The sequence below is a fragment of the Tachypleus tridentatus genome, chromosome 2 (genome assembly GCF_004210375.1).
Source record: "Tachypleus tridentatus isolate NWPU-2018 chromosome 2, ASM421037v1, whole genome shotgun sequence".
NCBI lineage: Eukaryota > Metazoa > Arthropoda > Merostomata > Xiphosura > Limulidae > Tachypleus > Tachypleus tridentatus.
The window spans coordinates 76,607,916-76,634,511 of NC_134826.1; the positions used below are offsets into that span (position 1 = coordinate 76,607,916).

The 26,596-nt window shown below is 32.5% G+C and overlaps 1 protein-coding gene across 3 annotated transcripts in view; it reads right to left on the reverse strand.

Annotated features, from left to right (window-relative positions):
• LOC143244276 (uncharacterized) overlaps positions 1–20,874 on the reverse strand; it is a 43,297-nt gene extending 22,423 nt beyond the window's left edge. Inside the window, exons 1-5 of one of the 3 annotated variants that reach the window (XM_076488636.1) lie at positions 20,428–20,874; positions 19,743–19,810; positions 17,191–17,383; positions 12,220–12,410; positions 3,898–3,979 (exon numbers count right to left, since the gene is read on the reverse strand). In XM_076488636.1, the coding sequence (XP_076344751.1) occupies positions 3,898–3,979; positions 12,220–12,410; positions 17,191–17,383; positions 19,743–19,763 (487 nt within the window). In that variant the 5' untranslated portion in view covers positions 19,764–19,810; positions 20,428–20,874. Of the gene's footprint in view, positions 1–3,897; positions 3,980–12,219; positions 12,411–17,190; positions 17,384–19,742 lie in introns of all 3 variants that reach the window. The other 2 variants (XM_076488637.1, XM_076488635.1) reach the window with 2 other exon arrangements.
• Between the last annotated feature and the right edge of the window lie 5,722 nt (positions 20,875–26,596).

The window sequence follows — 26,596 nt, forward strand, 5'->3', positions numbered from 1 at the left end:
CAATAAACTAATTACTGTTAAGGAGGGTAAATTATTAACAGTATAAAGAATAAGCTAAATGAAATGAATGGTAAGAATGAGGAAATAAAGTAAGTAAAAGAATAAACTATAAAGAAAAACAAAATGAATCAGTCGACATATAGAATGGGAATAAAACAGCACAGATTTTGAATTCCATATGATGTCATGAGGAAGAAAAACTGGAACCTAAGTAGATATGAATCCATCAATAAAACCATGAATAAACCAATAAGTACAGTAATGATGCCAAATAACAAAGATAGTGACCAGAAATAACAAGGAAACCTAAACTAGAACTGTGGTGAAACTGAAAAGTATAAAAACTAGTTAAGCCTAATCACACAGTACAGAATGAAAAGAAAAACTGAACAATAAACAGTCATAATATGGGGAGAAGTCTGTGTGGGTCCTGATTCATGGGTTCCATCCAAACAAAGAGAAGAAGAAAATTATTAACAAAATAAAATAAAAATAATGATATAAAAGTAAAGAAAGAACATAATTAAACTAACAAAGGACATACCATGTTAAGCCTAATGAAATGGTATAGAAATAAAACAGAAATTACAAATCATAATGGAACTTAGTATTAACTAATCTAGTAAGCATATATTATGGTATTTGAATAATTACAGGTAATGAATTTGTAAAATATCTTATCTCTTCAAAGTTGACATATTATATGGCAAATGGTGAACCACAAAGCATGAGACGAGGTCTGATGAAAGTTCAGACAGTACGTGATCAAACTGACAAAATAAGATGGAAACTTTCCATGAAAAAATGTGAATTAAAGCCATTATAAACATGTAAAAAGAATATAGAATTTTCATATTGGGAATAGAGACTGCAGAGTACAATTAAAGAACCAAACACTTCAAACCTGGCAGTGAAAAAAAGCTGTCAATATCTTTGTCTGCTTGAACAAAGCTGATGTCTACAGAAAAGATTGTGGGTTACAATCAACGAAAGAGGCTGAACTTTTTAATGTTCAATCTGCCAAAGAATAAACACCAATAAAAGCCCATGCCAGTTTGCCCACACCTGTGCATGATCCCCCAAATTGGTAGCATTACCTTACAAATGCAACTAAAGTAAAGTGAGATAAATGAAGGCAAATTTCAAACTCCAGAAAACCTAAAAGTTATAATAAATGAAGATCACATCATGAGTATACTAAATATGAACATGAAACCGAAAAGATTGACAAAAAAATGTCTAAATAGTGCTGCAAAACAAGGATGTGATAATTTGGTAGAAGTGCACATAGGGAGTAACATGCATCATATGAGTGTACACTGCTCCTATTGGTGGAAAGGCAACTCTTCATGATTTACATAAGACACATTAAAAACACTTGATTCCAAGAAAAAGAATAAGTTTGCATATGAGGGGCAGCAATGAACAACAATAGCTAATCTTGTGAGAGGAAGAAAGTATCATATTGGAAGTGCATGCACTCCGAGTTCATTTATACATTCTTTGTAAATTTCATATTGTTAAAGAATAAAATACTATATACAAGATATAGCAGACCATATACTTCTTATTTACTGTATGTGTATACATGCTACTTATTTCACTGTAATTCTAATTAATATTAGGTACTGTGTTTCATTGCTACATGTGTACCCACTTGATACTTTTGAAAACTAGAATCTTTGGTAATCATTCCACAATAACAACAGGATAATAAAACTTTTTAAGCATAATTATCATCACCAATTAGGCAAATTGACAAATGAAATATTAGGTTTCAGTGAAAGAAAACTTCTGATATTCCTTTTGGAAACTACAGGCTATGCACATTTAACACTTTATTTGCCAGAAACCTGAATGTACATGCTGCATTACTACCTGACAAATACTACATTTGGATTCCAAGTCTACATTCATATTGCAAGAACATGCTAACTATAAAAAACTGTTGGTCTAATTTCTATAAAAGCTAATAAAATATAAGTAAGGAAGTTTCATAAAGGTCCTTACTACTATTATACGTAACAACTTTCACATTTTTGTCATGGTGTCAAAAGATTGCCTTATCTTTGGCTGATGATTCAGCTATATATAAAAGTGTGAGAAACTCTGTTGACCTCAATACTGTAGAGATTTATGATTGCAAATACATTCAAGTAATACAAATATGTCAACATAATACAGTTTGAAAGGCAAATAATTATTTCATGCTTACACATTTAGACACACAAGTTTCTTTAAAATGTATATACAAAAATTCAAATAAGTAACAATTTTAATACCAACCAGTCAATGAATAGGTATTTTTTAATATTCCATTGTAGAGTTGCATGTACACTGAATGTTAAAGGTTGTCCCCAAATGGTTTTATTTTAAATATTTAAAAACATGCACTTGAATTGAAATCACAAATCAATAACAAAGCATATTCTTTACAAATGTTTATACGAAAGAATACTTCAAACTTTCATTAATACTGATTTTTACACTTTAGTTCTAAAGCATTCAATACTTATTAAACTCAATAAAGGGACAAGCAAAACTTCTGATGAAAAGTAAGACTGAACCATGTGACAGTTGCATTAATAACTTTTAGCTAATGCTGACTTGTAGAAAGCGAGCGTTTAATTCCAAATACCTTCAACTCCTTCAACACGAGGTTTGTTTATATGACCAACCACATAACCTCTTTGTACTAATTTAAAGTTAATAAAATTTTAAAGGTAAGACATGAAAACATTGCATTATGTGCAGTAAACAATACCAGAGCAGGTAGAGTTAAAGATTCTGTGGATTTTTCAAAAAAATGCTGGCAACTTCAATGATCTTTTGCTTAAGCACATACACAGACACATTAATAGATAAATAAAATATTTTCTTAACCAAATTTTGTTAAAGTTGACAATTAAAACAGGTATTGATGTTATTACTTAAGTTATTTGTATGTGCATACATTTCAGGAAACTTAACTAATGTATTGAGCACAAATACCACAACTTTCAAAGCAGATGAATTATTAGAGATTAAGAGGTAATATATGAAATAACTTTAGAAACAAATGAAACTTACTGTTTTACACTTTATGAATTACTGAGTTTAAAACAATGTTTGAACCAATATGAACTTATGGCACTATGCATTTTATTTATTGTTGTTAAAATTATATTTTATACATTTAAGCTTCTTTCTTTTTAATAAAATCCAAAAGAAACTACTTTACTGCTCACAATCTCTCATGACACTCAGTAAATGCTGCTATTTTCTTCTTGCAAGGTAATGCTACCAAAAATAATTAAGCTTTGAAATATTATATGCACTACAGTACTGTACTTGGACATATTACTCTTATATTCATCATGGTATTTAAATAAATATATATATATATATATACTCAACATAAACAATGTACACAACAGATTTTTTTCACACAATGCATAATAGGACTTATGATAAAACACACAAACACCAAACTACATACAGAAAAGAGATGTTACTAGAGTTGGCCGAGCTTTATATACATATTAAAAATCATTTTGTATCTATATATACTCAAAAACTAATTTTATCACAGAGTGAGAGAGGGAAGACAAACAAGGAACACCTCCATACCTATGACCAGTGAGTGGCAATGAAACAGTGACCTAAAAGCTAAACAAATAAATTTTTGTTTTAATAAAGTTTCCTTTTTGTTTACAAAACACAACACTTTGAAAATAAAAGCAGCTATTTACCACTGAGATAAAAATATAATTATTCAAACAATATTTGTTTAAAAACATGACGTTATCAAGAGTTAGTAGAATCATCAGTGTCAATGTATTTATGTACTTTCTAATTCTTTACTGTACAACATTAGAATTCAATCATATTAGTAAGAAAAAAATATGCTGAACTTACAACCATTCATGGAGAGCAGAAGTGATTTTTCAGCTGTCGTGGTTTCAGATGAAAAATTTATATCGTCAGTTCTTGCAACATTCTATAACAGAATATTTTTTACTCTTGAAAGATTTTGTATATGCAAGAATATTTCCAATACTTGTTGTAGCTTTTCTATTGCTTTAAAAATAAATATTATTTTAGATTTTGAATTTTATTAGTTCAGAACATTTTTGCCACAAGAAAGATATAAATAAAAAGTTAATCTTATTAGAACAATAAAAGTCTGGTAAACACTACATAATACTTTAACTTACTGTATAGTTAATGAAACAGCTAATAAATCCTTACTTACCATCATAACTGGTAAAACTAACAGAGTTAAATTATTCAAATTATTATCTGAGTGAATATTTATCTATTTATATTTCTACATATTGTAAAAAACTACTTAAAGGAATTGAACTTGTTAAAAACATCAGTATAACAAAATTAAAAGTTGTACAATACTTGAAAATTTTAAGACACTAGGTCCTACCTAATAATTTCTACACGTTTCTGTTGGTCATTGACTCACCACCATCCAGAAGGAGACAGCAGTGAAGAACCTTATTGCATTGTTTACATACCTTGAAGCATGATTTCATTGACAGAAGATTTATTGGTAACATCACTGATATAATTAGTAATCAGATGTGTAACATATTAAAATTTCACACTGTATTAATCTTATAATTAGTAAGATTGAAAGAAAGAATATTAATTTGTCATATGTTCAAATGGTCCCCTCATATATTGGTAATGTTTTTATCAAATATGTTGTCACATAACATTTCCACTATGGGTTAAACATTTTAGTTTGCTTTAAAGATAAAATCAAAGTTATAGATAAATGTGGTATTTATAAAATTTCTTGTAACTGTGGTAAAATGAATATTAATCATACATATAGACATTTAAAAGTTATACTTTTCTTACACTAAAAATGTATTTCTGATAGGCACCTTTTCTCACAGTGTTGCCTATCACGTGCAAAAAAAACTTTTGGGCATGTCAGAAACTTTAAAACCTCCACCCATATGGAATTGACTAATTCCAATGTCTTGCATGCAAATTATTTTGCAACAACCATCTACCAATAAGAATGCAACAGACATACATACAAACACATTCTTGACACACATAACTCCTTTTGTTCATTCTACCAAACTATCACTTGAGTGTTTGCAGAATGTGAAAGCACTAGTATTCAATGTGGAACAAGTAAGAGAAGAGGTTAATATCTTTTACAAATACATTTTCAGTATAAGAAAATTATAAATTCCAATACAGTACCTTACCTCTTCTCATGTAAGTAGTAAGAATCCCACATTGAATAGATGGAAGGACCGGTGCAAGGGAAAGAAAGAAGTATCCTTTGAAAGTATCCACAGGACACTCCCCAAAAGGAGATTTTTGGAGTAAAAGATTATATGCGGGAGACCACATCACTTTTGAACAAGATATACTCTGCCCATTGTGGAAATATATGGTGTATATGGGTAGAGAGATGAAGGAGCACATTTAAATGGGAGAACAATGGCAAGATAGTGATCCAAACCATACAATATTTATTAAACTCAATCCTTGAATACATAAAAGTGTGTAAGATTAAAATACATGCCCCTAGATGTGGAGTAGCTATGGTACAATAGACAGTACATGGCAAGTCAACTACATCCAAAACCCATGCTGCTGGGAGCTAACATTCAACTGGAGGTTCAAAAAAGTATCATAGTGTTTTCACCTTAAGTTCATCCCATATACTATCTGACCTATGAACAGGCATATGATAACAAAGTAAGAAAATGAATAATTGATCTGGGAACTCAACATCTGGCATAGAAAAGGTGTCTATGTAATGTAAACCATCTTACTCAGAAATATAATGCCCCAAACTGGCCCAAGCACAGTAACATCCTTGGAATAATAAATTCAGGTTAAGTAAACCTGCACACAAGATCACCTACAAAAACTCCTGGGTCTCATTTTGAAAATATCCTCAGAATAACGATCATTGAAAGATAGTGGAAATGAAAGAACTGTAGTAATCTGCAAGTACCTCCACTATGACTCACAACAAAGATGGGAGTAAAAAGAATATAAATGAATGAGGGAATGGAGACATTACAGGCACAAAAAATATGTTGATTGGTTCAGCTATAAATCAAAAACCAAGTCTATGGAAACTGCCATCCACATGGAAGTAGGATTAGGGATCTCAATTGAATGGGTAAACTGCAGCTTTAACAGCTCACTTTCATGTTATATAGGGGGGATACCTCATCATCTACACCAATAAAATACCCACTATCCTACACTCAATTGAATGGTTTATATTCATTTATATACATTATATGTATTTCATTAACACATTCAGCAGGATGCCTTCACAGTCCATCATTCGAGCAGCTTGAACTAGAAAGTGGTAAGAACTCTCAAATTCCATTAGAAGAAGGGTGGTTGAAAGTGTGGTAGAGAATCCAGAGGAACACCAACACCTAAGACAGTGCAATGGGTGACCATGAAACCAATTTTGAAAAGCAGGATATACTGATTTATGCATGGAATAGACGGGCAGCTATCTTCTTCTCTTTTATCTACATGGTCCAAGTGTGAGTACAGTCCAGGACAGACAAACATATCACATAAATAAACTTACAAGATCAATTGTAGATATTCTTTAACCATTCAATTCTGCACTTTAAGGCCATTTTAAACGGTTAATGAATATCTGGTCAGGCACCTGTTACCACATGCTGCATTCAACATACTAGGTGACACACAAAAATCAATGTTTGTTGTGTTTTGTTTTACTTTTAAATTACAAAATTAACTGAGGTACAATACTAAAACTGAATTATAATGTACAATTTGACACAAAATTTGTTAACATAAATTCACAAAATAGTCATTCAATTAATTTTAAATGCATGTCAACAAATGGAATAACATATCCATAGGAAGACCCATTTTGATAGGGTTAAATAATGAACACCAATTAAGTACAATAGAAGCTTTAGAAATATCTGAAAACCCAAGAGTCAATGTTAGGTAAGATTCAGGTCTACGGATTACAGAAATGTATTTTTGAAATCCTATATTATAAAAGATAAATGGCAGTACCATTTATTCTGACTAGTTCCAATGTTTTTCTGTTATGCAGAAAAACTGGAAACAATACTATAGGGTTTTTCATTGCTGTCTCCTTCCTGATGATATTGAGTATGTCCTTGTAACTTAATAAAGATTTTAAAGCAATGGGTAAAACTTAATGTTGTCTTACTGAGTTTTTAATAAGTATACTTTGCACAGGGCCTGTCTAATTTGATTTTAAAAGAACTGAACTCTATCACATTTAATGTGCACAGTAATTGTAAGTAGTAATAGGCTGTCATAGGTTATTAATTATACTAAAAGAGAAAAAGGATGGAACCAAGAATTGTCAGTACAGACTTTTACAATGAATGTTTTTATTCAATCATATTATGCAGAAAAATTACATAATTGGATAAATTATTTATTTGACAAATGAAGCTTATCCAGTAACTAAAATGAAATAGAGGTCACAAGAAATGTGCTACTGCCCAATACAGTACTTTAATCAAAAATGGTGATTTTTATTTCAAAAATAATATATTATAGAGTTTATTTTTCTCATCTTTCAGGCATGACCATATATCAAGGTATATTTTGTAGCATTATGATATATATATATATATATATAAACTGTAGGCTCACATGTATTAATGTTAAAACCAAAATCAGTTGTGAGAAAAAACCAATTTTCCTTCAAGAATTAATCATAAAGTCACTTAAGGCTGTTTCATGATATGTCTCAAAATTTTTAAACCATATTACTTCCATAATTCCACTAGCTTCCCAATGCATAAGTAATGCATCATGAATATTAAATAATTTAAAAGACCAGCAATGTATGGAAAGAAAGTATTAATTACTAAAGACTAGAAGAAAGTTGGTGTTAAAAGAAAATAATATAAAACGTTATTAAAGTATATGTTGTTAACTTACTTAACCATAGTTTTTTTTTTAAATATAAAATTACAGAAGTTTGCAGTCAATTTGTGTTTTTTCCACTTCCATAACAAGAGATGTTTGACTTGTACAGTTGGCATAGTGGGATTGAAACTGATGAATTGAAGCACATGATAATTATGCACAGAAAAAAAATTGCAAATTGGCTTAACTCTGGTTTCTTTGGTTGAATGAGATATATATTTTGCTATTAATAATTGCAGAAAATTTTAATAACTATTTGTTTGTAGTTAAGCACAAACTTGCACTCTAAGATTATCAAAACCCAATTCTGAGTGTTGTAAGTCTACAGACTTATCATCGAGCTATCAGCAGATAACTAGAAGCTTTCATGTAATATTACTTTATCGTTTCTGCAATTTCCAACTGTGCTATAGAAATTTTATTAGTTCTTAACTAATATACAATTAAAATGTTTTTTAATTTATATTCAATATCTAGGTACCTGAAATTAAAAATTAAAATACTGTTGCATATACACTTTCTCTCTTTTGTCCTCTACTAATGCCTTTCAGCTATATGGTAGATACAAATGTCCTTCTACATTTTTAGTTGTTCCTTTGACACTATTGAACCAATATCAACTTGGTCTTACTCTGCCTTTGTTTCTTGTTAGTTGTAAATTTCAAGCTCATGTTGGTAGCTGCCCTGGACTCATTTGCAACAAATGGTTAAATAATTTCAATCTCTAGCTTTCCATGTGTTTCATTACTGGTCTCACTTCAAACTGTTGTCTCACTGTTTTGTTTCTTAATTCATCCAGCCTGGTCTTACTGACAGCTTTACAGAGGGCTGTCTTTAAGGGATGGTAGGGGTGACATCTGACACATTACACAGTTTGCTTTCTGACAAATTCTTAACTCTATGTACAGTACAACTTGTCATTTTCACTGAAGACACTCCCAAGATACTTGAACTCCTCACTTTAAGTGATTCATATATTTCTTTCAGTGTATGTTTAGTTTATTAAAATGGTTTTGAAGTTTCTTTTCTTTTTTGTCAGCATGGTCTGATTATCTGCAAACATGAGATAATTGATTTTTTCTGACAATAAATTTGCTTCTTTTGTGATTCGGTCCATCTATATTATGAAGAGTAACAGGACACATCCTTGAAGTATGCCAGATGTTATGTTTATCCAATCTGTCAGTCTACTTGATGTTCTAACAGTACATACAAAGCTCTTACATTGTCCAATAAATAGGCCTTCATGCCATAACCTTCTAGAATTGAATTGTCTATAATGCAATTTCTTTGACCTGACTGAATATTATTTTCTTGTCAACTATTCTCTTGTGCTCTCACCAAGCTGACAGAATATGAATATGGCATCAGTGCAACTGTTATCCTTGGGAAACCCCATCTGTACATTGCTTAAATGGTTTTAAATGATTGGTCTTGCTCACTTTTCTACAAGTTTTGCAAACTTCTTTCTCATGTGGCTAATTAGGGAAAAATCTCTATACTAGCCATAGCCTATTTTACTTCTTTTCTTTTCATGCACAGGTATAGATATTGCTGTTTAACAGTCATTTGGTACTATGTTTTGTACTATATGATGTTAAAATTTGCTGTGAGCACTTTTGAGAGAGAAGGTAGTATTTGATGATTAGTTTATGAACTTTGGCAACGGTTACTGAAGTCCTTTTACATCCTCATATATGACCACTTATTTATATTGGTATACTCCAGGCTCTGCAACTATTCATTAATTTACTATCCGAATACCTGCTCTTGGGAAACGTTTGATAAGTTCCACGAACTATAAGTCTACCAATGGCTATTATTGGGCAACACTTCAGTTAATGAATATAATCTATTATCTATGAATATCAATTAGTGCCACATAAAACTTATGATTAATTTAGGCTGACCATTTATGTCAAAACAATAATCAACTAATTAAAATTAATGTTTCTGTTATTACTTACCATTTTATTATTACTACTAACCAAGTAATTAAATTTGGTTAGTTTAATCAATTAATGTCATGACTGATGAAGATACAGGTTAAATTAGCATTCTGTTGATTCAAAATAAAATTTCTGGTTTACATCACACTGCATTATTGTTATGCACTCTAGCAAGTCCAGTGGTACTTGTTATTAAGTTTACTATCCCTTTGTACAAAGAAAACACACCTAAATATTCATATGCTTGATCACCTAAAGGTATCTATAAACATTCTGTTCATCACCAAATGCTCAATCAGCCCCATATACTGGGTTTGTATAAAACTGTAAAATCAGTCCTTGTAATTAAGCATACTTATGTCAAACTATACCAAAAAGTTTTTCTCTAGTTACTGTTTAGTATTTTTCTGCTTTATGATCAATGTTACAAAGTTCATCAACAAAAATTCAGTATTCTCAGTAGCAAGAATTTGAATGTAGAAATCCACATATTGTATGTAAGATATATTTCCATGTAAAATTGTCTATTTAGGATTATACAAGTAACAATCCTGAACATATGCACCCATAGATGTTTATCACATTAAATAAATAGCACCTCAAAATTGTCTTAAAAACCTCAAAACAAGCTACAGATAAAAAAATTAGGCTTATGTGAGAACTGATTGTTGAATATAACAGATTAATCCTTTCACAATGAGCTCAATATAAAATGTTGAGTCTGTAAAAACATTTGTTTTAATTAAGTATTTATATTATACACTTTAATACAGTATGTGTATTTTCACAAAATTTGGTAAACATTACAAGTTTTTGTACACAAAAACATCAATTTTTTAATGAATTATTTTCACTATTTTTTATATCTTGGGAATATACCAAGTCCATTTTGTTATGCGTCTGAGCAATTAAAAATACTATTCATAGTCCCAAAAATATCAAATTTCATTTGTGCAATCTTTAAAACCTCCTAAGTACCTCCTAGTCCCAAAAATATCAAATTTCATTTGTGCAATCTCTAAAACCTCCTAAGTACATTTGAAACATTTATTTTCAATAAAACATTATATTTTACCTATTATTTTCTCTATACTAGATGTAAACAAGGTTGATCAATTTGACTGACTTCATAACCACCAAAAAAAAAATCTAAATTATCTTTTTTCAATTCTCATGAAAATTTATTATATTATTATTTATTCTGCTTAATATATCCTTAATTAACATAAATAAATTAATATTCTTACATTTTAGTTAATTTTATAATAATAAATAATTAATACATATCAAAAAACAAGAATTAAAATAATTATCTAGAAATTCTTTTTCATTTGCTGTCAACTATTCATGACACTTTTTTTAATAGTATTAGTGCACTAAATATATTTAATTAAATAATGCACCAAAACGATAGAATAACAACATGTAAAAAGTAGACAATGTCCCATAACTATCACAGTTATTCTGATTTCTAACTATGTAACAAGATATGTAACAAATTTATCCAAGCTAGTGAATATGTTTTTCTTAGGAATGAAGACTGTTCTAAAAGAGCAACTGACAATTCTATGTTCAGAAAACAATGTAACATAATATAACATATAATAGATGACAATCTTGGCTTTCTATTAGTTACAAGTAATATAGTATTAAATGTAATAGGAAACTATTAACAAATCCTGAAAGAGAGGACGTGACAGGAAGGGTCTGATTTTCTGTTTGATAACTCTGTAACCAAACAAGATTAAAGGCTATATAAATGATGCTTTGTCTGAGCTACGATAATTTGACACTGAGTAATTTACATTAAATTTTATACTTATTGGAGGGGTGTTGAATAAATTACAGAAGAGGGGATGCCTAGAGAGAGAAAAAAAGTTGTATTTTTCAAACTAGGGAAAATTCAGAATTTTCTTAATGCTGCTATATGAAGTTAATAACTTAAAGCTACTATTAAATTATGGATTATTAGCTATGAATTTATGCTATACTAATTGGTATAATATAATCAAAAAGTAGTTTAATTACATTTTGAATGTAAGTCACTAAATACCTCCTGTATGTGCAGAAAAGGATACTCATACAAAGAGAGTTAATGAGCCCAATCATTAATCAATTAGCAAATTTCACTAATTATCTAGCTCCATCCATGGCAGCAATGTACTCTGATTTATCATATATATGTGCTACACATATAACCTGTAGCACCATATCTTAAATCTGTCATAACATTCCATTAAATTACCATATGCAAATCATTCTTAAAAAATATAATTAACTTTGTGTCTTTTTAATTGCTTAACCTATTATGATAAAAAAACGTTTGGCTTACCTGAGATATATTAATTTGAAATGTTGTTCCTGGATGTCGAAAATGTGTTTTGTAATGCTTGATGGCTTCATTCCTACGATTAAATCCATTTTTACATTTGTAACAATGCCAGTGTGCACCTCTGAACTTTTTTTCACCCTTGATAAGCCCTATTATATCACAGTGGTCACTACATCGTAGGATTTTTAAACCTGAAAAGATCAAGAAAATGTTCCTATGACATAAATCACTCAAAATTAAAACAAAATAGTAAAAAATCTAACAATTATACAATAGGTATTTCTATTAGCTGAAAATATAGTACATAAAACGTCTGTGCAAAGTTAAACATTTTCACTTCTCTAAATAGACTCCAACAGCACTACCTAAATTTGTAATTGTAGCCACAAATTTTAATTTTTTAAACTTAAATGTAAATTTTATATGTAAATAGTGAATGTTTCAGTTAATTAGAAATGCTGATATAGGTTGAAGCACTAACTGATTACTAGGATAAACAATGAAATATACTTGTACATACACTTTTATTAACACAGAAATAATGACACGATGCAGCACCAAAAGAAAGACAAAAAAAATATTAACTTTTACTACTTGCTTCCTGATACATGCATCTTGAGGATAGTTTGAGGTAAAAGTCAGCACACAGTTTTACTTTTAGCTTCATAATAAATCCAACTTTGTGAAGAGTTTGTGGTAAAAGCATACATAAATCAGCAGGTGAGTATGTCTGAAGCTCAGACCATTTTTGTATCTTTGTTGCAGATTATACAATCATTTAATATTTAACCAGGGTTTAGATTTGACTCTCAAAAAATGGTCCACATTAACTACTGACACAAAATTAACAGCAACCAAACTCTCCAGTCAGTAGCCAAAAATACCATATAAACAGTGTTTCAGAATTATTTGCACAAATGAACAATAATCATGCTTTTCAAGGAATAAAAAATTGTCAATAAACTTCTACAAAAGACGATCAAAACTGGCTTTTATTAATTAGATTACATGTAGAATATACTGCTGAAATAGTTTAATTACAATAATTTGAATATATATGTTTTCCTTCACACTGATATAACACAAAAATGTGCAAATAAGGTCATGATTGATAATAACTACATTATTGATTCTGATCGATAATACCTTAAAATTTCTTTTTAATACCATCTTAAACACTTTACTATTTTAGTATACAGTAGTAAATTTGTTAATATGAATTAATATTGCAAATATTTTTGTTTGAATATCCTAATTTGTTTGACATGACATTGATGTAGCCTATGAATGCATAATTTGATACAACCATGAAGTGTATGATATTGGCCGTGAATGTTCAGTCTCCACTGTATTCATTTCATTACTATTTTATACACTATCTCAATGGTGAATTTAGAGTATTTTACTTTCATTAAAATGAAAAATTTATTAGTGGATGTCAAGTGTTTAATTTGAACCCTTTTCTTTATGGCCCAAAGGTGTAAAAAATGTATTAAATCTATTTGGAAAACTAAATATCTCAAGAAATTGCAATAGATGTATTAGCAAAAAGATACATGCCCAGATAAAGTATTAAATTTCATGTTATTTGAAATTTTTAATTGATTTTCTCAATTTTTTTTTGTATTAGGAGTAGAGAAGATGATTAACTTATTTCAGACTTGAGGTGTGTAACTGATATCTCACAGTGGAAATAGTTGATTTTTAAAGGATCCAAGTCTAAGTATTTGGCCATTACCTATTTTACTCATAACATATAACTTGTGGAAGAAAATTTTCAGGAACATAGAGAATGTCTTAAGAAATTATAAAGTATTCAGTACATCAAAAGTTAACAACATGCTGTGACCATATTGTGAGCTTAATTACACTATGTAACACAAATTTTGTTTCTGGATAGTATTTGTTGTTTCTAAATTGCTTATGTTGTAAAAGTGCAGAAAATGGCTATTATTCCCTTCAACCTTTGCTTCTGTGACCTGGATAATGAAATTTAGAAATTAACCTACTTTCTATGTAAAAACGGGCAAACTTGCACATTTTCATTTACATAAGGTCTGAATAAAACAACATATAAATCAAGATTTACATGTATTTATACTAAAGTTATACAAAAATGTTTAGAAGTACCGTATTTTCCGCCTTATAAGCCGAATTTCTGGCCCTAAATTTTTTACCTGATTTTTGGGGGTCGGCTTATTGGCCGATCACTCCTTTCTGAAATTTCTTCTTCTTAGGAAATGTTTTTCTTTTGAAAATTACCATAGGCGGTAATTTTGTCCCATCAGTAAAGCACGTTAAGACTACAGTGAAACGTTGTTTCTGGAATTTCATTGGTTACCTAATTACAGTGAGTGGAGCCAATAACGAATGACATATTGATTCCATCTCTGTCTCAATACGACCGTTCTGCTTTACCACAGAGCGCCAATGATCACACACAACATGCATGCTGGCTGAAGCGAGACTAAGAAATCATTTTGAAGAAACTTGTCACTTCTTAAAATGGCTTCGCTTATTACGGTAATAAGCAAAAACCCTCATTTGCAGAGCTGAAAATTGGCCTCGGCTTATTCGGCGATTCGGCTTATTAACCGGAAAATACGGTAAGTAGTTTTTCGAGATCTACAACTGTAATGTAAATCACTTTCACGTATCATCCCCCAAATATAGTCTCCCATCGTGTTTTTGTGATACACTCCTTGGTAGTGGTGTTCAAAGTCCAGTTTATCTTGGTGGAAGCACTTGCCTTGCTCCTCTGAATATGCTCCCATGTTCTCCTTGAATTTATCAAGACAAGTGTCAAGGATATGGACTTTTGGGGACATTCTACAGCCCATTTTGCCATTGTTCTTCACCATAGCCTTATCCAGTTCCACATAATTTTTGGCCCTGTGATTGCCCAAGAAGCCCCAAACCACTGTGGCAAAGCTGCCCCAAGCTTGTTTTTTCCTTCCTACTGAGCTTCTTGGGGAATTCTGTGCACTCCAGGATTTTCTTTACTTGCAGTCCAATGAAGACACCAGCTTTGTCCTTTGCCTCAGACAATTTAGGAAAGAAGTCTTGATGATACTTGAAGGCTGCAGACTCCTTATCAAGAGCTGTGACAAATTGTTTCATAAGACCCAACTTTATGTGCAATGGTGGGTACAATACCTTTTGGAGGTCCACTAGTGGTTCACACTTGACACTGCCTCCCTACAGAGAATTCGATCTATTGTGGCCAGTGGTTTCTGTTGTAGTGTGCTGCAGTCCTAAAGGCAAAAATAACAGGAAAACTTGGTAAAGCCTCCTTGGAGACCCATCAGGAATGCCACCATTTTAAAGTCTCTGATAACCTCCTAACCATATTTATCATACTTCAAGGCTTCTAGCAAAATGCTGACACTGTTGTATTACCCTTTGAGGTGCATCAAATGAGCCAGGAAAAGAGACGGATACTTCTTCCCGTTATGGAGCAGCATAGTTTTGAGGCTTCTGGATGAGCTATTAATGAAGAGGCATCGTTCATTCGGATTACAGGCAATTCCAATTGTCTTGCACAGACCGGATACATTGTGGCAGAAACAGAGCCCATCTTGACAAGTGAAGAAGCTTGAAAAATGTCGGTGACACTTCCTCCAACTTCTAACTTGCACACTTTCATTCTTGAAAGTTCTACAACATTCTAGAAAGTTCTCGAAAATCCTTGTAAGTTCGAGAAAAATCTCTACCAGCCACTCAGCACTGGATCTACCTGGAATGTTCTGAAAAATGGGTAAATTTGAAAATATCAATAACCAGGTCACAAAAGCAAAGTTTTAAGTGAAAAATAGGTCTTTTCCATCTACTTTAGGCATAAGCAATTAGGAAATAGCACTTTCTGCCCAGGAACAAGAAAAAGTAAAATGTTTTGTTACATGGTATTATCAAGATCAAAACGCAAGAGATGCATTAAAATATTACAATTCAGATTACAGCAACAATGGTTTTAACTGGATCATAAAATTTTTAAGACACGTGATGTGGTCATTACTTTTGGCATGTAGACTATTGGGAGCATATAACTAGTACCTCAGTTTGACTTTTAATTTCAGTGTCTTGTGTTTTGTTTTTTTATGAAATACGAATTCACAATATAATAAATTGAGAAATGTTGATATCTTTAGTTTTATTTCAATTTATGTAAAATCAGCAACTTAATCCAGTGATTTTTTTTTCTGATAACCTTCACCAGAAAGAACATTTTACAATGATCTATATGAATGGCCATGAAACTGCTTGCAGGCCCTTAAAAATGCATGTTTAGGGAGGTCCAGGTGACTTCTTAAAAGAAAAGTTAAGCATGAGCCTGGAATAAACAGTTTGTTTTTAATGAATGGTTTCATATAGAGTAAAAAAAAATTTTTTTAAGTGGTAAAACTTAAGGTTCATTTTTGATTCTTATTGAACTTTCAAAATTCTCAACTGCAAATAATATATGAACCCTCTTATAAAATTTCAGTTACCACTTAAATGGAAAATAATGCAGTGTTAAGTAATAATCTAATATTAAATTTCTTGTTACCAAATGGTTTTGCATTCCATGATAATCTTCAAGTTTAAAAACACAGTAGATAGCAATACAAAGAAGTTTTTTGTTATCAAGGGCTCGTTTTGAATTCTGTAAACCATATACTGCATCATATTTAAGACACAAATAATAAAACTGCTTTTAATCAAAAAACAAAATATCCTATTGGCAACCTTTCAAACCTCCTAAATATTTTGAGTATATGAATAAAACATATATTTCTTCTATTACACTTTGCTAAAACAAAGGCATTTATTCTCATGTTTCACTTTTCTTTTACTCTAAGTAACTGTAAAATTACTATTTAATGTATTATTACAATTATACAAACACTGATATAGAGTTAATGCAATAAATAACAGCCAAAGCATTAGAAAATAAAAAAAAAAGAGTTATTTATGCTAACATACAATACTTACCAGCAAAATCAATTCCTTTGTCAACATGTTTTACATAATAGTGGGCTTCTAATATTTTAGTGTCATGATATATCTCAGTCTTGGCACAGAATGGACAATGCATATGTGAAGAATTATCTCTGCATACAGGATCTCTACACTTAGAAGGTGTGAAGTTTGCCTCCATTCCTTTCACTCGAACACTTGGATGGGACTGTAACAGGAATGACAAGAATACTTACATACTGTATTTAAAAGCCATAAAAAAAAAAAACTTCAGTATATCAAAATATCTCTAATATGGAAAGTCATATTCAATAATCTGTAAATGTTGAAAATCTCCTATTTATAAGCTACTTAACACTATATTTACAGTATACATCTGTGCCCAAATATGTATTAGGTATAACTCACTCTAACCTACCTCAAACTATCCAAAACTTAAAAAAGAAAAACAACCTTTAACTGTAACATATTTCTGTTATTATATATATTTAGTATTTTGCCATTATAATATGCTACAAATTATACATATGTGTCTTTACAATATTATCATCACTTGAGCAGAAAGTCATACTACATGTCCGAAATAATCAAGGTTATGATTGCTCAGATAAAGTACCAGTTCCCATAAGGGCCATTTTCAGTACTAAAATACAGTAAACAATAAAGTAATGAGAAAGAAAATATCTGGTACTTTAGCAGTCCCAATAGTACCTACATCCAGGTAAGTCAACACGACGATTTGTATGACATGTTCGTCAACATGATGCAGATTACCAATTTCTGCCAAACAACATTTACACACACACATAGATACCACTTTTTAACAAATGCATGTATTTACCACCATAACATTCACACAGTTTATATATAATGGGATAAAACATATACCATATAAAAACAAGTTCCACACGCTTATCATGTAAAGAACAATATGTATGTTATCACAAGTGATGAAAACTTGGCAATTTTGGTATAAAAATTTCACACACACATATATATATATATATATATACATATACTGTGATATAGTATATATATATATACTCTGATATCATTAACACTGTAGCATCTGATAATTATATCGTTTGCTTTTCACAATTTACTGGCAGACATGTCTGAATATGGAAAAATGAAACACCAGTCCACCAACATCTACAGGGTTTTTGGACAGTTTCTATATCACATCAATGATGCAGCAGGGTAAAGCAGTATTTTTAATGATACTGAAGACCAAGATCCTAGTGACAGCATAACTTAGAAATTATGGATTTGAACACTTCACACTGTTATGCACATAACTGGCTTTATGCATGTTTAAGTTGTGCTGTCTATGAGTTAAAGGAATAGGATTCTCATTTCATGTATGTATTTCTCTTCCTGTTTTTCCCTTGATAGGGTAAACACTAGTGTTTTTTTAGCTAGTAAAAGCCAGACTATTATGTGTGATACAGCAATTGAAATTCACTGTAGGGCCACAAACAGCCTTTATGGGCCCTATCCTTTTTCTACTACTTACACTAGTTTTTTTAAACAAAAATTTAAAAAGTCTAAAAAAATCTATTATTCAGTTACATGATAACTAGATGAAAAGTTATACACACACAAACAAAAAGGTTTTTGTACTATAGAAACAAAATTGTTTTGTAAGCTTCCTGGATATTTCCTACTCTGTGAAATAAACTTCATAGTAACTGTATTCAACATCATTTATGAAAAAAAGTAGTTGATGCAATTAAAATGTCAATCAGAATAAAAAAAATTGACTTCCTGATCATCATGCTACAAATACAGCCAAGAATCTTTACAAATATTAAAAGTTATGCAATTCTCCAGATTCCTAAAGTCACTTTTTCTTACAAGTGCCAACAAAAAGTTTAGAAGACATGAATTTTAAATTATCCTTTGTGAAACTTATTCACAACACAAAAACACAAGAGAGGAAATCTTGTTTATTTAGGGGTTAATTATTTCTGTTATAAGCATATGTACATTATATACATACTAAGTTAGAATAGAGATATGGGACTCCACACTATTTCAGTATTTGTTGGGTTACCAAATGAGCATCAGTTATGCACTTCTCACTTTGGTTCAGATTTTGTTATTAAGTTACAAGTAAGCATTAGCCTACTTGATTTTTAAAACTGATTCTTATCCTAGTTAACAACCAACTCTGAAAATACTGAAAGTGAAATTCACATATTCTGTATTTTTATATTAATATTATTATTACATTAATACCAAGGAGTATGTTAACATATTTTTAAGATTTAACTTTTAAATTAAGTTTTATGAGATAAGCTTAGATTAATTTCTATCCTATCAATAATACCAATATTACTGTTATTAATACTGACACAGTGACAGTGACATGACAACCTAACATCGTAAGTTGATTTTGATTCTCGATTTTACAGTACAACTTAAAAACATCACAAATAGTAACATAAACACTTAATAATAGTAGTAAACCGACTCTTAATAGCCTCATTATCTAAGCACGTAGAAACTGAGAAATTTGGAAACATCATACTCAATAGTAACTGCAGTTACAGAGTTAGGCTTACCATTATTAAATCAGAGTCCATTTCGTTTTCCTTGATAAATAAGTTTTGTTTTTCTTTCTCAGATCAAGCTGTAATATTGGGATGTTTAATGCCAGAATTTAAAGCAAACTTTAATGACATAACTGATTTTCTAATTATGATTCCAACCATATGTTTAATATTATAAATAATATAATTTAAAAAGCAAAGTTTTATGCAACGATCCTTGGTGCACTCTACCAGTAACATCAAGAGCCCAGTTCCATGAAACATCAATACAATTTTTACTCTTCTTTCGCTCTCTAGGAAATGGTTCTGCCAGGACAGATTTGAAATAGAAACACCAAATAGTCGTTTGCTGTCTTCTGTATAAATTTACACTCCTTTTCCTTCAATTTTGGTTACTACTGAGTAGTAGCAGAAGACATTTTCTAACACTAAACATACGGCAAGCTCAAACTTTTAACACATGGTTAAAAATGAAATTGGAAGCGATTCTTAAGCTGCCTCGATTGTATGAACTTTCATATCAGCGTACAAAAGCTTTAAACTCTTCAGTATATACTTACAAATACGTAATATATACATGCATGTACTTTTTGGCATAAGATAAAGTATAATAGTTTTTATTTCACCCACCAAACTGAAGTTAACGTGATTATTATTACATATTGTAGGCTTACTGGTTTTCTAATGTTTCACCCACCTTCAGTGTTTCAGGATTCAAAAACCATACTAAATAACTTTCAATTTCAACGATAAAAACAAAATTGCATATTAATATAGTTTAGAAATATAAAGAATGTAATAAATAGCTCATATTCCACAAATCTCTACAGCAACAAATTTTCTTTTATCATTCACACTTTTCATATAAGCAGCAGCAGCAGGGGGGGATGAGCGTACTAATGTTTTGGGCCACATCGCGGCTTCCAGGAATAGGAAACATTTTGACGTTCGGGTTTTCCACGTAGAAATGTTTTTAACATCTACGGAAGTCTCATCTGGCAATGGTCTATCTACGTCTGAGGGCCGCAGCGTAGAAATAAAATACAGTAATGCAGTGTCAGCCAATTGACAGCTGTGTCATGCCGATTGTTGTTCTTACGGGAACAGCAAATAAACCGTTGCCGCCTCCGAGACAATGTGTCTGTCTCGGACCTTAATATAGAACACCAGAGAAGGCCCATGCATCTCGCTGGTCCGGACTCTACAGCTATTCCCACCTTTGGAAGACGTTCAAGTTGAGACGACTGGAACACCACATTTTCCCTCTTAGATATTTTTGGCGACAGTTATATGAGGGAGTGGAAAATGTGATGTTTTTGTATGAATGGACTTGCTATTTTATCATTTTCTCCCTTGGAAAAATGGATACTGTGCTACTGTATGAAGCAACGTCATAGCAACCACGTTTATACAGGAACACCAAATTTTTCGTTTTAGGTATACCATAAGTATGAAGGGTCAGAACCAATTCAGATGGTTTATGATTAACCTTTTGGCCACCTGTGAGAACAGATGCATATACGAACAATAGAAGCTCAGAAAAAGTGCAATAAAGCCTTGCCCCTGTCGTAAGTGCAAAGCGGAGACCCAGTCTGACGCCTGTGGCACAGATCGGGCTCAGTACATGCTTATGTGCAAGAAATGATGGGCAAAGTTAAAATTTTGCAGAGGTACTTGTTCAACTAAGGAGGAGAAAACTTCCATTAGAAGAAATGGACTTGGAAAGGTGGTATATTTGTAACAAAGCAAACATGAATAATCTTAATGAAGAGCTATTTGCAGAAATGCCAGAACCTGCTCCAGGACAGCCTGTCATTGATCTGGACACTAAAGCCCTTCCCCCTGTACAGCTGCTGGCTAAACAGTTAATTGAGATACTCAGCAAGCCAAAAATTAGTTTGAGTTTGACGTCACCATTGTGTTCTTCTCTACATTGAGAACTGAAGCAGAAAACCCACTTGACACTGGCAATGTTTTTGCTGATGGGCACGGTACTTCACCTCCAGCTTCACACTGTACAGGTCTTCTATTATTTCAATTGTGCTATAAACTCAGCTGGCACTCTTTAAAAGCCCAAAAACATAAACCCAGCTCCAATACTAAAGTCGCGCCTGCCATATGACGAGAAGCTCAAAACGTCCAAGGCAGTTAGTTTGATTACTTGACAAGTTTGTAGGCAATTAGTTCAGTGGCGTCCACCCCCAAGATAACAAAGGCAATTTTGCAGTCTTTTTCATAATCCGACGGCACGTAGACATCAGTAAACAAGGGCTTAGAGCTGAGAAGGTCAAGCATTTTGTGTGGGAACCACTGTGAATACTTGCCGATTACTGCATACACATTTTAGAATGTGTTGGCAACATGTTCCTCATCACAGAGTTGGTCTGCAGCTATTCTGTAGCTTTGTCATGGTGTTTCTGCTTCTCATCAACACCCAAGCATGTCAAAAGCAGAAATCATGGAGAAGAGATAGTTTGAGTCACTGAATACAAATGTTGACAAGAGTACCCCCACAGAGCATTGCAATCAAGACCATTGTTGTTCCTGTTATCGGAAACCAATAATGCAGGTGTATGGTTGGCTCAGTATATCTACCGGAATGATACCTTGTTTTATCAGTATGTTTCCATTTCCATAGCGAGGCCCAAACCATAGCCAGCACAGTTCAGCTTAGGGGAGACTGTTGAAGACCATTTCGTCCAGGTGGGCATATCCCATGGCAAGGCTATTAACTACTGTGGAATGGTAAGCTGAATTGGCCAGCATGTTACCATTAATGCTTGATGTTGATATGGTTGCTACTGCTAATAGAATGGATTCAGACCATCCTTCAAATGCTGCTCTAAAGGAGCAAATACATATCTTTCCCACTGGTAAAGTTTGGCCAGTCTTCCATTCCTTTGGAATGTATTACATTCTGCCTCTGTTCTGTAGGAGCAACTATTGTGAAAAAATGAAATGACCCATATGGCCTCTGCAATACCTAGATTACAAATAATATATGGGGTCCACCACAACTCCTTTATTGTGGTTACCTCAGTTTCAGCTGCGATTGAGTTGCAGCCGGTGATTCCCACCACTATGGCCGTTCCAGCACTACCACCAATGGTAGCTCCACAGCTAATGCTGTTAACTGCTGACGTCTTAGCTTTAATGCAGTGGTGGCTTTCAGCATGCAACTGTTCCTTTGGGAAACGATTGTACACACGCTGAGCAGTTCCTGTGATTTTTCTGATGCATCCAATAGTTGATTAATAAGTTCATCACAGTCCAACATCTTCTGCTATCATTCCTTTGGAACATACAACAATGACCACTCGCCTCTGAAGTCTAATATAATCGTATAACCTCAACCCCAAGTCCTCCTAAATTGGCATTTAGGTGATAATCAAGATTACTTTTTACGTGATTACATAAATAACAGTTCCAGTGGCGTAAGCAAGTACTTTATAAGCCATTGAATTATTAGTCTTTAGTGGGAGCTTTGCATACTTTGTTTCTGCCAGTAGTATTTACAAAATGATCTGTTCATCTCTTGGGGGATGACATAAATCTCCTGGAAACAGTCCTTGATAGCCATAATCTTTGTAGTGGAATAGAGCAATCCAGTATGATATTTTAAGACTGAGTCGTATTTCTGTGTGGCAGCTGCTAAAGACCAACCCGGAAAGCATGCCATTTTTCTTAGTCAGGGCCTTTGTCACACTGTAGTCATCAAATAATGTCTCCTTATGGCAAACAGCTGGTAGAATGAACCAATTACCTGAGTGAGCTATCTGGATCTTAGGGTCATTCCAGTTCCAGGGTCAAATTTGGTATATCTTGTTTTATTTGAAGGTGGGGTAGAGGATGACAATGTGCTGAAAGATATCATGGTAAAAGCCATCCAGAAGGTATATAAGGGAAACTGTTTTCCTATAGCCTGTCTAACCATAGATGATTGAACATTGGAGGTCTTTGGGGTGATTAATAGAGTGCTGATGTAAAGTGGTCATCCTTGATGTTGAGTTATGCATCCAATCCATAATGATATACAGGTACTCATTCCATGTGCCAACCACCTATGCCTCCTTGGTGATCTGAACATTCTCACTTGCACTTTTTACTTGGTGTCCACTGCTGTACAGATGGTCGTCATCTATGGTGCACATGTCGGACCTCGTGGTTTATTACTCCATGAAAATGCCATAAATATAGTTACTTTTATTATTTGTATTTATGTTAATAAATTGAAATACATCGCAAATCATTTACTACTTAAGCGTTTGTTTCTTATGATAAGAGAAGACCCAAATTATATATATATGCATTTCTTCTCTTTAATGTACGTTATATTAATTTTTATTGTTGAATTTTATAGAAGGAATGTCATCCTGCAAACAGGTGTAGCCACGCCTCTGACATCACGTTTGTTTGTTTATACAATGAGTTAGCTGTACTATGTCACTCTCTCCTCTCCAAGTAGCTCAGGCAGGGCCGGATTAAGGGCAACTGATGCTCTAATCACAACCCAACAATGGTGCCCCCTCGGCCCCTACATTGCTTAACTGACAAGACATTAAGACTCAATAAGTGCTGAAAGTGAAATAAAAGTTTCAAAATTTATAAACCTTCTTCAATTTTCTTACACGTCAGACACCAGGCCAGAACCCACAACCATAATAAATAAACATTTTTTGTTTAATTTATTTAACAGATTGAGCATGGATCAAAATCAAGCAATGATTGAGGCCTTTTATTTAGAAATGATGAGGGAAATCACTTCTTTGATTAATGATAATTAAAAATAATTATTTTTAGTGTATATTCGTTTTCACTCTGAGTTAAGAATTCTCACTTTGATGTTTACAAATTCACACTCTGATGTTAACAAAAATGAAAAATTTACTAAAAACTCTTTTATTCAAAAAATTCTCACTTTGACGTTAACAGTTTCTCACTTTGAACTTAAAACCCTGTAAGCAAATTATTTACTTATACCTTAACATTTATTAAATTTTAAAAGTTTTTCTAGATTTTTTAATTGCAAAGTCTTTGATCAAGTCCTCAAAAGTAATTTGGCGTAACAAATCTGCTTCTATACATAGCAGAGACAAGGCATCCAGCCTGTCTTGTCGCATAGTTGTTCTGTTGCGATTTTTAATATGCTTGAGTTGATAATATGAACGTTCAGCTGTGCAATTTGTGACCATTAATGTTAAAAATAATCGCAATGCAATGTCTACGTTTGGAAACGCACACTCAATTGTGTGTCTTCTTTCTGACACGTTTGCGAGTTTGAGCTGCATTGCTCTGAACATCTGGTAGTTTGTCTTTTGCAGCTGCTTCAAATCTTTCAGTCATCCCTTAAAGTGCGTAGTTAGTCAGCTAATGACCCGTACAGATCTGCACGTGTTTTTAAGTTCACATCCTCATTTTGCAGAACTTGACTTGCTTTATGAAACTTTTGCAAAATCTAACCCCACATGATGAACATAAAAACAAATTCTAGCTCTTGCATCTTATTTGTAATAATGTCTGGTTCTCTTCTAGTGTCTCTCTTTTCTGACTGGTCTTCAACTAGATATTCTAAAGCTTCCAAAATCTTAAAGAAAGGTTTCAAAATTGCTGTTGTTGCCACAACATGTGCCTCCCATCTGGTATCACAGAGGGATTTTAACACACTCTCCAACTTGGAGAACGACATCATAAGTTTCAAGAATTTTCCATCGGCTAGTTGAGGCTGAAAAAAATGTATAGAGCAAATGCGTTGTAGAGTAAAATTTAACTGCCACGTGACAGCAGTCAACAGCACTTTGGGCACATATATAGCAAACTTATTTTCTTTTAAAATCTTTTGCTGCATCCCCTTATAATGCCCAGACATGTTAGCAACTTTGTCACAGACTGACCCCTATATTTTGAAAAAATTAAGTTTGCAAACTTCACATAAGTACTGCAATACCTGGTTTGCAATTTCCTCACCAGTATGGCTTTTAAGTTCGAGAAAGGTTAACAATCATTTAGTAGGCTGTCCATCTTTTAAGTATTGAAGTACAACACTTAACTGATCTGTAGGTGATAGATCTGGCGTCGGGTCAACTGACAAGCAAAAAAACGACAAGAATTTACTTCATCAACAAGAACGCGTGGACCTTCTAAACCATTGGTTCAATTAGTTCTTTACAGGTTGTTTTGGACAAGTAAGAAGGATTTCCTTTTCCAGAATTTCCATATTTCGAAATGCGCCCTGCTAAAAATGGATCAAACTGACTTATGAGCTCAAGCAGCCCTAAAAAATTTCCCATTCTGCAGTGAACCAAATTTTTCATCAGTTCCTCGAAAAGCCAGGTCACGTTCAGCTAACGTACGAATAACAGCTATTACACGCTCCAAGACATGTTGCCAGTAATTGCACTTTCCTTGAATTTGTTTCTTCAACTCTTGTCAAAAGCCTAAACCTTGTCTGCGAGTTAAGTATGGTAGCATAAAGTCTTGGTGAGTAGTGCTTCTTTCACAATGATCAATTACAATAGTATTTCGCCAGTAACTGAACCCTTCTCTTTCAACAAAATGCGAAGAAAATTTAGGGGCAAAAGTTTACAAACAAAGCAGTAAACTGATCCTGTTGATGGTGAATATTCTCTTTTGTATTGCTTACCATTGGCTTTTACCCTAGAGAAAAGTTTTTGCGAACAGTATCTCGTTGGTTTGCCACTATTGAAAGTCCAGCAAGATTTGCCAAATGGCCCGTTGTGGCGTTGACAGTTAGTGGGTCCACAACCAATCCAATAAGCCACATCATAAGCAGAGAAATCGAGCTACAACCCTGGATCTTTTGCTTTAGTTTCTCCATCTTTTGTAGACTGAAACATTTTACCATAGTC